Source organism: Bos grunniens, chromosome 28 (genome assembly GCF_055505025.1).
Source record: "Bos grunniens cultivar Pamir isolate PY7600 chromosome 28, Bosgru_T2T1.0, whole genome shotgun sequence".
Classification (NCBI taxonomy): domain Eukaryota; kingdom Metazoa; phylum Chordata; class Mammalia; order Artiodactyla; family Bovidae; genus Bos; species Bos grunniens.
The window spans coordinates 4,391,734-4,405,542 of NC_141192.1; the positions used below are offsets into that span (position 1 = coordinate 4,391,734).

At 43.5% G+C, this 13,809-nt stretch overlaps 1 protein-coding gene and 1 long non-coding RNA gene across 20 annotated transcripts in view; one reads left to right on the forward strand and one right to left on the reverse strand.

Annotated features, from left to right (window-relative positions):
- Window positions 1-2,125: 2,125 nt before the first annotated feature.
- Window positions 2,126-10,683, forward strand: LOC147342770 (uncharacterized). Its single transcript, XR_015156567.1, has 2 exons — window positions 2,126-2,290; window positions 9,843-10,683. It is a non-coding gene; the product is annotated as an uncharacterized LOC147342770 (long non-coding RNA).
- The window catches only part of SHLD2 (shieldin complex subunit 2), a 113,925-nt gene continuing 109,139 nt past the window's right edge, over window positions 9,024-13,809 (reverse strand). For all 19 annotated transcript variants that reach the window (XR_015156561.1, XM_086381137.1, XM_086381139.1 and 16 more), the window contains 2 exons: window positions 11,471-11,586; window positions 9,024-9,384 (listed from right to left, as the gene is read on the reverse strand). Coding sequence is in view for 18 of the 19 variants with exons in the window: in XM_086381137.1 (XP_086237263.1) it covers window positions 9,185-9,384; window positions 11,471-11,586 (316 nt within the window). In the remaining variant the exon portion in view is untranslated. The remainder of the gene's footprint in view (window positions 9,385-11,470; window positions 11,587-13,809) is intronic.

Here is a 13,809-nt window from a genome sequence, read left to right on the forward strand (position 1 = left end):
AAAAGAGATCCCTGTTAGAACATTGGGAGGAGGAATGGAAGCACAAACTGGAGAAATAAAAAAATGGTGCTCCATGCCTATCTATAAGGCATGAGCCTAGGTCAGGGCAGGAAAGAAGGGGAGGTGTGAACTTTAAATGGCATTGGAGGTTTAGACCACTGCATGGGGCTGGACATTTCCAGTGCTGAACACAGCTTGTTTTTACAACTAGAAGTCACAGGAAAAATTTATTGTTACATAAGAATGATTTAACAAGTCATGGGACTTGCCCTAGATTTTATCCAAAGGGCAGGGGAAAGCTACCTACCAAGCAGGTTTGAATGGGTGAGTGGGGAAGAAAAGAATGAAGCAGTTAACTGATTACATTCTATAAGGCTGGCTCTTTCAACAAAATGGATGTATGTCTTAATTTATGAAGATAGATTGGACTATCTGCCTATTATGGGTTTTCCCCCCTTCATTTTTAAGTAAGGGATTACTTGCTCAGATCACTCCTCCCCTCTCTGCCTCAGGGCTGTGTTTCTCAGAGCGGACATCAAGGTGGGGAGGAGGGAACCAGCTCCGAGGAACGGTACAGGTCCTTGTGCCTCCGCTTGTTAAACTGTACAACAGTTCAGGAGGAACTTGCCCACACTTGGAAGTGAGGGGAGTGCACATCAGGAAGGCAATGCCATCTCTCAGGCCGCAGAACTAGGAAGTGGTGAAGCTGGAATCTGAATCCGATTCCAGATGTCTAAAAATGGTAACATTATCCCATTTAGCCCGAGAGACCTCAGAAAGGACAGAGATGCTGGACAGAGTGCCAGAACATTCCACAGCCTGGGATCCATGAAAGGACCTATACGTGCCTATTCAATAGAGCCGCTTCTGTTTGTCCCCGTTTGGTTTCTAGTGAGGCTGTTTATCTCCACGTTTCATCCCCTTTCCCCTACTTCCCTCCCTCCCTCCCTCTCCTCTCCTTCACTCCTGTCTGGTAAGTTCTCTGTTCATCTCCACTGATGAGGTATAATCCAGCAAATGACGAAATTTGATTTCTATCTGCCCTTTGATATGGTAATATGCTTTTATCGGTTTGCTACTTGACAAATCTGGTAGGACAAACTTGCAGGGAGTGGATGAGTCGGGTGGGTGGTGCACGGGTACAGACCGGAGGGGGGCCTGGAGCTGGTGGTCTCCTTGTCAGGAGGGCCATGGGAACGCGATTGACGGGGTGGCTAGGCCAAGCCGGAAGCCGGTGGAGGGACCCTCGGCGTCCAGGGTATGTCGCTGGAGCAGAGCGCCACCCAGTGTCGGCGCACCCCTGGGGACAAATGCAGCTACTGGCACCCACCGAGAAAAGCGCCTACATCCCGCAATGGATCTCTAGCGCCTTCTTCTGTTTAGTAGCGTACTTATTCACTGCGAAGGAGAGACGCTTAAAGGGAATTCCATCTGCAGAGCAAGTTTTAAAGGATGAATTTGGAGCTGATTCCGGAGGTGAAGGGCTGAAAAAAGGACTTCGGTTCTTGTCTTCTTTGAAGAACTCAGCAGAGATCAAGATTGTGAGAAAAAAGGGGGGGCTTCATTAGAAGAAAAATGCATGTGGAAGAAGCAAAGTGTGTGTGGAAACAACAGGATACGTTTGAAGGGGCACACAGGTGAGCGCAGAGTGAGTTGCATCTTCTAGGGGCAGCTTAGGTTGCTTATGTAGTGGCAGTTTTCTGGACTTTTTTTTTTTTTTTTTTTTCTGGCCAGTCATCTCCATATTTGGCCCTGGTGTTGGGGCACATCTCAGCCAAGATGGATGCCAGCTGGCATCTTCTCCCTCCTTTTGTCCTTCCCCTAGACTGAAGGCCTTCTCTGCATATGTGTCCTGGGGGGAAATCCACAAGAATGCATCCAATCAGGCCCAATGCTCCCACTGGTATCCCATCTTAAAGCATCAGCAAGACACCAGTTGCAGGGCTCAGCCTGGGGCCTATCTCCTCCATCAGAGCTGCAGGGAAACTGATAACTGGTAATTGTGGTGAAACTGATAAACCAGCTCCCCCACCACCCCACACACTCTTCTCTTGTGTCCATTCCCAAGCACTAGCTCCCCTTCTCACAGCCACTAACCTAATGTTTTAAACCACTTTACGCGCAGGCGGCTGCGACGGGCGCGCTAAAGCACGGCCAAAAGGAGCTACCCCACGTCCGAGGTCAGGGGCAGAAGCCGGGAAGACCCCATGCCCGAAGGGCGGCGGCCAAGAGGAGTTACCCTGCGTCGGAGGTCAGGGCAGCGGTCGAGAGTGTGACTGCGACGGCGCAGGTATGGCTGAGAGGAGCTACCCCACGTCCGAGGTCGGGGGCAGGGGGTGCCGCCGAGAGGAGTTACCCCGCGTCCGAGGTCAGGGGCAGCGGCAGGAGGAGATACCCCACGCCCTTAAGCCCGAGGCCAGGGGCGGCGGGTGGGAGGAGCTACCCCACGCCCCCACGCCCGAGGCCAGGGGCGGTGGCCGGGAGGACCAACCCCATGTCCAAGGAGCCGTGGCTGCGCGGGCGCAGGAGGGCCTAGAGGAGCTATCCCACGTTGAAGGTCAGGAAGGGCCCTGGTGAGGAGATGCCCCTCGTCCAAGGTAAGGAGCATTGGCTGCACTTTGCTGGAGCAGCCATGGAGAGATACCCCACGCCCAAGGTAAGAGAAATACAAGTAAGATGGTAGGTGCTGCAAGAGGGCATCAGAGGGCAGACACATTGAAACCATACTCACAGAAAACTAGTCAATCTAATCACACTAGGACCACAGCCTTGTCTAATTCAATGAAACTAAGCCATGCCCGTGGGGCAACCCAAGATGGGCGGGTCATGGTGGAGACATCTGACAGAATGTGGTCCACTGGAGAAGGGAATGGCAAACCACTTCAGTATCCTTGCCTTGAGAACCCCATGAACAGTATGAAAAGGCAAAATGATAGGATACTGAAAGAGAAACTCCCCAGGTCAGTAGGTGCCCAATATGCTACTGGAGATCAGTGGAGAAATAACTCCAGAAAGAATGAAGGGATGGAGCCAAAGCAAAAAAAATACCCAGCTGTGGATGTGACTGGTGATAGAAGCAAGGTCTGATGCTGTAAAGAGCAATATTGCATAGGAACCTGGAATGTCGGGTCCATGAATCAAGGCAAATTGGAAGTGGTCAAACAAGAGATGGCAAGAGTGAATGTCGACATTCTAGGAATCAGCGAACTGAAATGGACTGGAATGGGTGAATTTAACTCAGATGACCATTATATCTACTACTGCGGGCAGGAATCCCTCAGAAGAAATGGAGTAGCCATCATGGTCAACAAAAGAGTCCGAAATGCAGTACTTGGCTGCAATCTCAAAAATGACAGAATGATCTCTGTTCGTTTCCAAGGCAAACCATTCAATATCACAGTAATCCAAGTCTATGCCCCAACCAGTAACGCTGAAGAAGCTGAAGTTGAACGGTTCTATGAAGACCTATAAGACCTTTTAGAACTAACACCCAAAAAAGATGTCCTTTTCATTATAGGGGACTGGAATGCAAAAGTAGGAAGTCAAGAAACACCTGGAGTAACAGGCAAATTTGGCCTTGGAATACGGAATAAAGCAGGGCAAAGACTAATAGAGTTTTGCCAAGAAAATGCACTGGTCATAACAAACACCCTCTTCCAACAACACAAGAGAAGACTCTATACATGGACATCACCAGATGGTCAACACCGAAATCAGATTGATTATATTCTTTGCAGCCAAAGATGGAGAAGCTCTATACAGTCAGCAAACACAAGACCAGGAGCTGACTGTGGCTCAGACCATGAACTCCTTATTGCCAAATTCAGGCTGAAATTGAAGAAAGTAGGGAAAACCACTAGACCATTCAGGTATGACCTAAATCAAATCCCTTATGATTGTACAGTGGAAGTGAGAAATAGATTTAAAGGCCTAGATCTGATAGATAGAGTGCCTGATGAGCTATGGAATGAAGTTCGTGACATTGTACAGGAGACAGGGATCAAGACCATCCCCATGGAAAAGAAATGCAAAAAAGCAAAATGGCTGTCTGGGGAGGCCTTACAAATAGCTGTGAAAAGAAGAGAAGCGAAACGCAAAGGAGAAAAGGAAAGACGTAAACATCTGAATGCAGAGTTCCAAAGAATAGCAAGAAGAGATAAGAAAGCCTTCTTCAGTGATCAATGCAAAGAAATAGAGGAAAACAACAGAATGGGAAAGACTAGAGATCTCTTCAAGAAAATCAGAGATACCAAAGGAACATTTCATGCAAAGATGGGCTCGATAAAGGACAGAAATGGTATGGACCTAACAGAAGCAGAAGATATTAAGAAGAGATGGCAAGAATACACAGAAGAACTGTACAAAAAAGATCTTCACGACCCAGATAATCACGATGGTGTGATCACTGACCTAGAGCCAAACATCCTGGAATGTGAAGTCAAGTGGGCCTTAGAAAGCATCACTACAAACAAAGCTAGTGGAGGTGATGGAATTCCAGTTGAGCTATTCCAAATCCTGAAAGATGATGCTGTGAAAGTGCTGCACTCAATATGGCAGCAAATTTGGGAAACTCAGCAGTGGCCACAGGACTGGAAAAGGTCAGTTTTCATTCCAATCCCAAAGAAAGGCAGTGCCAAAGAATGCTCAAACTACTGCACAATTGCACTCATCTCACACGCTAGTAAAGTAATGCTCAAAATTCTCCAAGCCAGGCTTCAGCAATATGTGAACTGTGAACTTCCTGATGTTCAAGCTGGTTTTAGAAAAGGCAGAGGAACCGGAGATCACATTGCCAACATCCGCTGGATCATGGAAAAAGCAAGAGAGTTCCAGAAAAATATCTATTCCTGCTTTATTGACTATGCCAAAGCCTTTGACTGTGTGGATCACAATCAACTGTGGAAAATTCTGAAAGAGATGGGAATACCAGACCACCTGATCTGCCTCTTGAGAAATTTGTAAGCAGGTCAGGAAGCAACAGTTAGAACTGGATATGGAACAACAGACTGGTTCCAAATAGGAAAAGGAGTATGTCAAGGCTTGCTGGGAGCGAGCTCCGCCCATGGCAAAGGTCATGAGGAAGGAGGCTTGGCATACGCAAAGGCGGGATTGAGCCTCAGGAGTTCCCCTGGAAATTCTCGAGCATCTACCCCCCAAACCAGAGTCTGCCTACTTTCTGCTTTGTGCTCTCACCTACACCTCTGACTTTACGGGGGGCTGTCCCCCACTACCTCTCTCTGAAAAAAGAGTTAGCTTACAGCTCCAGTTAATAATTCCTGGGTGTGACAGTGTTTCAACCTACAAACACCTTTGGAAGTCCTCTAGCCTGCCTGAATAGGTTTTTCCGGCCACATGTGATTGCTCAGAGCCTCCCAACTGTGAGAGGCATGAGATGTTCTAAACTGTCTAAATACAGATTCCTTTGAGCAGTTAAAAGATTGATTAGAAATTGTATTGGTGAAGGGATTTTCACTTGTTGGGCCAATGTTTGCTGCTAAGTTTCCATATCCCTTACCTGCTGTGTCCCTGGCAGTGTATTGATTAATATAATTGGTGTAAGTAGTAGCTTTAATGTTTGTAACCTTGGACCCTTGAGTTAATTCTTTTTCTTGTTATAGCCCACCACACCTTTGCTCTGTAGGGATGCAACTTTATCTAATGCTTTTGGAGGGTGGCCCCCGACCAATCACCTTTAGAGAAAAATAAGTTGTCTGAAGAAAGGGTCTTAAAATGTTAACAGGCCTCCGGGCCAGAAGATGATGCAAATCACCTAAGCTTTTGCATATGATAAGTTTGCAGGAAGAAAGCCTGGCTTGCTGCATGACTCTACCCCTTCCCCCATTATCTTCTATGCATAACTTAAGGTATAAAAACTACTTTGGAAAATAAAGTGCAGGCCCTGTTCACCGGAACTTGGTCTCCCCGTGTCGTTCTTTCTCTCACCTTCTGGCTGAATTATTCAGCCTCTTTTCTCCACTGAATTTCCTCACTGAGCTATCCTTATTCTATTACTCTTTATATCCATAATTAACGTTTAATTAAGCAGTTGTTTCCTGATCCTCGCTGACGCCGTCCCCGCTTCGAATTCCCTGGATCCACCCGGGGCTGGACCCCGGCAAAGGCTGTATATTGTCACCCTGCTTATTTAACTTATATGCAGAGTACATCATGAGAAACGCTGGACTGGAAGAAACACAAGCTGGAATCAAGATTGCCGGGAGAAATATCAATCACCTCAGATATGCAGATGACACCACCCTTATGGCAGAAAGTGAAGAGGAACTAAAAAGCCTCTTGATGAAGGTGAAAGTGGAGAGTGAAAAAGTTGGCTTAAAGCTCAACATTCAGAAAACGAAGATCATGGCATCCGGTCCCACCACTTCATGGGAAATAGATGGGGAAACAGTGGAAAGAGTGTCAGACTTTATTTTTCTGGGCTCCAACATCACTGCAGATGGTGACTGCAGCCATGAAATTAAAAGATGCTTACTCCTTGGAAGGAAAGTTATGACCAACCTAGATAGCATATTCAAAAGCAGAGACGTTACTTTGCCAACAAAGGTCCGTCTAGGCTATGGTTTTTCCTGTGGTCATGTATGGATGTGAGAGTTGGACTGTGAAGAAGGCTGAGTGCCGAAGAATTGATGCTTTTGAACTGTGGTGTTGGAGAAGACTCTTGAGAGTCCCTTGGACTGCAAGGAGATCCAACCAGTCCATTCTGAAGGAGATCAGCCCTGGGATTTCTTTGGAAGGAATGATGCTAAAGCTGAAACTCCAGTACTTTGGCCACCTCATGCGAAGAGTTGACTCATTGGAAAAGACTCTGATGCTGGGAGGGATTAGGGGCAAGAGGAGAAGGGGACAACAGAGGATGAGATGGCTGGATGGCATCACTGACTCGATGGACGTGAGTCTGAGTGAACTCTGGGAGTTGGTGATGGACAGGGAGGCCTGGCATGTTGCGATTCATGGGGTCGCAAAGAGTCAGACACGACTGAGTGACTGATCTGATCTGATCTGATCTGACACCCATTACAATGGCTAAAATGAAAATGACACCCTCAAATGTTGGCAAAGGTGTAGAACCGGAATCCTTATAACATGACTGCGGAGTGTGTAGAACAGTCTTGGAGTACTGCTTTAAAGTTTCTTACAAAGTTAAATATTTAACAATAGTTAAATACCTATCCCATAAACCAGCAATCTCCATAGGGATTTACCTCCCCAACTACAAAATAAAAACATACATCCACAAGACTTGCAAAATGATGCTTATAGCAGCTAGAAAATGGATAATGTAATATATTCATAAAATTGGTATATTCCACAGCAATAAAAAGAATGAACTACTGAGTCACATGAAAACTTGGGTGAATTTCAAAAATGACGTGAGAAAAAAGTTCACAAAGAAAATAAACTATATGATTTTACTTATATGAAATTCAAGAACAGGTCAAACTAATTTGTGGTGATAGAAATCAGAACAGTGGTTGCCTGTCATCAGTGGGAACTAACTGGAGATGGAGATGAGAGAAATTTTTAGAGTGATGGAAATGTTCTAAATCTTAACTGGGATATTGGTTACATGAATATAAATTTTTTCTATATTTGGTAAGTGATCTTTTTAATACAGGGAATTTATATTCTTTAGAAGTTAGGGACATTTTTCTAATAATTCCATCAAGTAAAAATGAAGGAGAAAATAAAATCAGGATTTCCCATTTAGGGGAATCACTATACCATATTGGTAAGACTCTTCCAGATAATATGATCACAGTGTTGCATGAAAATCTGCCTGCAATGCAGGAGACTCAGGTTCGATCCCTGGATCAGGAAGATTCCCCTGGAGAAGGAAATGGCAACCTACTCTAGTATTCATGTCTGGAACATCCCATGAACAGAGGAGCCTGGTGGGCTACAGTCCATAGGGTCACAAAAGGGTCGGACAAGACTGAGCAACTAAAGAACAAATGTAAATAAAGACAGTTCCTTAGCTTATCTAGTATCTGATTATGCAGACAATTTGCTGGCCTGCTACCCTAAGCTTATCTGAGCATACAGTAAAATGAATCAGAGAGAAATACCAGGATGGAGAGAGGAGGTGCCATTTGGCGGGAGTTGTCAGGGTGGAAGAGATCAGGCAGGAGCTTGTTCTCCCATGACAAGAAACTGTCATAAGCTGTGTAAGAAGGTTTTGTTAGAAGTTACAGACCCTTCTCCACTGAATAAGGTTCTTTTGTATGTGTGCACTCTCATACAATCATTTTTGTGTATGATTTTGGAGAGAATCACAAAACTCCTGAGGTTCATTTTTAGGGAAGCCAAGTTAAAAACAAAACAAGCCTGAATTTGAGAAAACAATTTCAATGAACCAAAACAATTTTACAAAACACACCTGTTCATTTTATCATGAATTTAGCTTTGTTCAAGCAATATGATTATCTAGTACCACTGAGCATCCTCCAGACTTCCTGGTTAAGTACCGCTCCCTATTTCCTCACTGGTGACTCCCATTCTCTGTGAGCTGCTGCTCTCGTTGTAATGAGAGAATGTATAGAATGTAATAAGTTGTAAAGTGTCTGTTTGTAAGTAAATTCAGTGAGGTACTGAAATCCTAGAAATGAACAATATGACTCTCTGCCTTCCCTGATAATAAGTTCAAACATGACCATGTTCCTACATTTTCAATGCCTCTTTATCAAAAGACACGGTCATCTGGAACTTGTCTAAACATAGGCTTATATGAACTAAGCCATAGTCATGTATAATTATAATCAAAGAAATTATGTCATGTCTACAGTTTATTAATGAAGGAGTAAGAAAAAAAATTAAGTTTGTGACCATACAGAAAAGCAATTCCTCAGGTCCATGTCTCAGTACTTGGGACAGTGCCCAGAATGGAGCAGGGACTAAACAGAGAGACTTAATCCTAATGACCTGCTGGATGTTGCCTCATTGCCAGATTTCTCTAGAAGCAAGAAAGGGAAAGACCAAAAAATAAACGAACAATAAACTTCACAGAATTTTCTTAGGGGGGGAAAAAGTTTTAATTAATGTATTTAGCACAGTTCTCTTTATAAAACATACTTATTTTAAACCCCGAGCAAAAGCCCTGTCGTTCATTTCCAAAGACAAACCATCTCACTGCTCTTCCTTGAAGTGCCTGCATTTTCTTCCTCTGGTCTCAGAGAAGGGCATGGGATGCGTGCTTCAAGTCGTTGAGATAAAAATCCAGGAGGGAGAAGTCCTGCTGCAGTGGGTAGCTGTTTTCATCTAACACAAAGAGGCTCTGCACCTTCAGGACACAAGGCGCCCCGCTGCCCGCCAGCAAGGCATGGAGCAGGTCCGCGGCGGCCATTCCGTAGGTGACGTCAGAGGGAGGGGCTGCGGAAGAGGAAACGCAGGGCTCTTAGTGCCCCTTCCGGGGGAATGGAAATGCTCACACTTATGGTTCATTGTTTCCCTTGGTTTCTCAAGTCCCAAAGCCACTGTACGTATCTCTATCCCTGCTCTTGCTAGCCATAGGTTCCTCTCTAATGATGAGGTGCAATTCCTGCTGTTCTGAAGAGAAAGCACGGGTTCAGACTGATGTTGTTTCCTTTTACGGCACAGCCACCGGCTTCATAAAACAATACAGGGAAGAACTGAGATTCATCTTTTCCTAAATTAAGCTTGAAGCAAAAAGGGTATGTCCACATCAGAAAAGAACTCTTATGTTTATCTAGTCTACAGCTCTTATCATGGTTATATATACACATAGTGTTTGTATAACAGAACCCTGAGTAAGTTTCTTAATGAATACCAAAATCTTTTTAAAATATTTATTTCTTTGTTTGTGCCAGGTCTTAGTTGCGGCAGGCAGGATCTTCGATCTTCACTGCTGGACCTTTAGTCGTGGCTGTGGGACCCTGTGCATTGAGATTGTGGGGTCTTAGCCCCTGGACCACCAGGGCTCTTAAGACCACAAGTCTTCCTGCCCCAAGATACAGATGGTGAGGATGAAGATGGCGGAAAATCCCTCTATCCCTGGGGGAGGGGCAGAAAACCACCTTGGATCAAGACCGTCAGCAGTGCCCTCCTGCTGGGATAGGGGCAGGACCACGCAGAGACACTCAACAGAGACACAAGGCCGAGCTCGGCTGCTACGGCAGGAGGGACAGGGTCTGTTCGAAGGCACCACACCCAAGAACCAGACACACGAAGAACCTGTGTAGGACTACGGCTAGACGAGAATCAAAGAGAATCACTCCTGCCCCTCTCTCTAGGCTGGGATGCAAAAATGACAACCAACAGAGCCTGTGCAACCTGGTGAGGTATACAAATGTAAGAAACTCTCTGAGGCCCGGGTGCAGGGTGAAGGATTAAAGCTGACAGCAGAGCAGGAATACTCGGAGGAAACTCTCTAGAGAACCACTCCCCACTATGAGCACGGATAATGCTAGAAAATTTGAAGCCAGTGATGACCTGAAGGTAACCAGAGCAATGAAAAACTCAAATCCAACTCATGGGCTGGCAAAATTAACTCTACTCTGCTCACCCTCACCCCCATTAAAAGTCGAAGAAAACAGGTGTGCTCACTTTAGATACAAATACTGTTCACCTCAGTCTGTATTGTTCTATATGCAATGTTCAACATTTAAGCAAAAATGAAAGCCAGAAAAAATAAACCACTATTAAGAGACAGAGCCATCATTAAATGAGATTAACTCATCTGCTTAGAGAGTCTCAGACTAATGAGGAAAGGATGGAGTTTGAGCATCTGACAAATGGATCGTCCTCACTTTGCTGTTAGCTACTGACGGTCAGCTACTGTTGTTGTGCCTATCATCAGAGCTGAAGTTCCTGAACATCCACACGACTGCCATCTGCACAGTCTTCATATGTTTATATAGTGCTGCACATTCATTTACTTAACTATTAAAAAACTAGGGCACTGGTGTTTTCCCTTACCAATTGGAAAGTTAGAGTAAGAAGAGATTAGGCACCTACTTCTCTCTCTCTTCATGTGCTGAGACAGGTGTAGAGCAAGTCTTACCTTCCAACTTACATAATCTTGTGTTTCTTTTTTTTTTTTTTTTCATTGTATATATGAGAATTTTATTTATTTAAAAAATTTTTATTTTATATTGGAGTATAGTTGATTTACAATGCTGTGTTAGTTTCTGGTGTCCAGCAAAGTGATTCAATTACACATATACATGTCTATTCATTTTCAGATTCTTTTCCCACAGAGGTTATCATAGAGTATTAAGTAGAGTTCCCTGTGCTATACAGTGGGTCCTCGTTGATTACTTATTTTACATACAGTAGCCTGTATAGTCTTGTGTTTCACTCAAGCTACATTATCCTACTGCTTATATACTGACAGGAAAAGAAGTTAATTTAGACTATAATGTTCCTTCTATTTTAATATACTATCTGTACTCCTGATATGAATGGTTCCACAGAGGACAACCTCTTGATATCTTACCTATTACTCTGTTGAGCCAGTCAGGAGAAATGTTGAGCAGAATCTTCTCTATCAGCTTTGATCCTACATGGATGCAGACCTTATATTTTCCATCAACTATGGTCATTAAAGCTGGCCTACAAAAGAGTAAACAGCTTAGGACCGTCAAAAAGATTTTCAATTAAAGAAATGTTTAAATGTAATATAATTTCAAAAATTAGTTTTATAAAAAAATATTTATTTACTTATTTTGGCTGCACTGGGTCATTGTTGCTGTGCAAAGGCTTTCTCTAATCGCAGTGAGTAGGGGCTACTCTCAAGGTGTGGTATGTGGACTTCTCATGGCTATGGCTTCTCTTGTTCTGGGGCACGAACTCTAGTGCATGCTGGCTTCAGTAATTACGACACACAGGCTTAGTTGCCCTGAGACATGGGATCTTCCCAGACCAGGGGCCATTCTGGTGTCCCTTGCATTACAAGGTGGATTCTTAACCACTGGACCACAGGGAAGCCCACAGCACTGGGTCTTTATTCAGAGTTCATTTTAATTCTTAAAACAACAGTAGGATGTCCTGAAATGCCCTAGAAATGCAGGGCTTTTATTTTAAAGACTTTCAAGTAATACATTGATTTTATTTATTTCATATTCATTTTAAATGTTCAGATACTAATATAAGAAGACATAATTTTACCCTATTGTGCAAATTACTTTTAGAGATAAAATAAAGATGATAATCACATATTTCACAATCACAATTTCAAGTTATTTTTTTCCACTGGATTCTTTATCATAAAAAACAAACTTTTGCATGTCACTAAATAAAGACAAAGAAGTAGACACAAACCATGACACACTCTAAAGAACAAACAACATGAACAAAATGACATGAATAAAATTATTCTGTGTACTTTTAAAGAAAGGGATATACCCCTTTTAAAAATAAATTATTACAAAATGAACAGAATTTAGAAAGACCTACCAGGATAGGGGAATTCAGCATAACCACTAAACCACGACTACTGATTGTCTCTCTAAAAACTTACTTCCCCCTTTATCGACATGATTCCAGGTCCTTTTATCTTTTTATAATCTTTCCCCAGGGTATCTCACTTCTTCCATTCTCTTTTTTAAATCTGGATGTGCCATGTGGCACACGGGCCTTCAGCTCCCTGACGAGGGGCTGAACCTGCATCCCCTGCATTGGGAGCACAAAGTCTTAACCACTGAACCTCCGGGGGAGTCCCTCTTCCTCCATTCTTTATTTCAGCAAATACGTGCGCAAAATCTGGTACTATCCAGTGTATACACTGGGTACACACTAGTGAATAAGAGAGATCTGCTTGCTTCACTCAAGGAACTCCAGAGTTTAGTGGTATAGAAAGACAATTAAGGTTTTCAATAATGGTGGCAAGATGCTCCGCTGGGGATAGAATAGGCTTTTCAACCAACGGTGCAGGGACAACTGAATAAAAGAATGAAGCTGGACTCCTTCCTTATACCACATATAGAAATTAACTCAAAACAGATCATGAATCTATATGTAAGAGCTAACTATAAAATTCTTGGAAGAAAAAATAGGAGTAAACCTCCATGATACTGGCTTAGGAAGGACACTTTTCTTAGATATGATACCAAAAGCACATGCAACAAAAAAGAGACACAGATAATAATAAAAAGTGACCGCAAGGACATGGAGAACCTGCAATCCTCATTCACTTCTGGTAAAACTAAAATTGTGCAGCGGCTTCGGAAAACAGTTTGGCAGTTCCTAAAAAGGAGTAAAAAGCTACCACATCAACCTAGCAATTCTACTCCTGAGTACATGCCCAGGAGAAATGAAAACATGGCCACAAAAAAGTTGTACATGAATGTTTGGAGCAGTATTATTTATAATAGCCAAAAAGTAGGTACAATCCAAATGTTCATCAATTGATGAATGGATAGATAAAATGCGGCATATCCATATTGTTGTTGGTTAGTCGTCAAGTTGTATCCAACTCTTTTGTGACCCCAAGGACTAAGCCCATCAGGCTCCTCCATCCATGAGATTTCCCAAGCAAGAATCCTGGAGTGGGTTGCCATTTCCTTCTCCAGGGATCTTCCCAACCCAGGGATCAAATGTGCATCTCCTGTACTGGCACGCAGGGGTGCCCATATTATCTGGCAATAAAACAAAATAAAGTACTTGATATATGCTACAATATGGATGAACCTTGAAACAGGTTAAAAAAAAAAAAAGAAGCCAGTCATAAAAGACTGCACACTGTATGATTATTTATCTGAAATGTCCAAAGTAAGTTCCTCTACAGAGCCAGAAATTCGACTAGTGGGTGCTGTAGGTTGGTGGGAAGGAAGAATG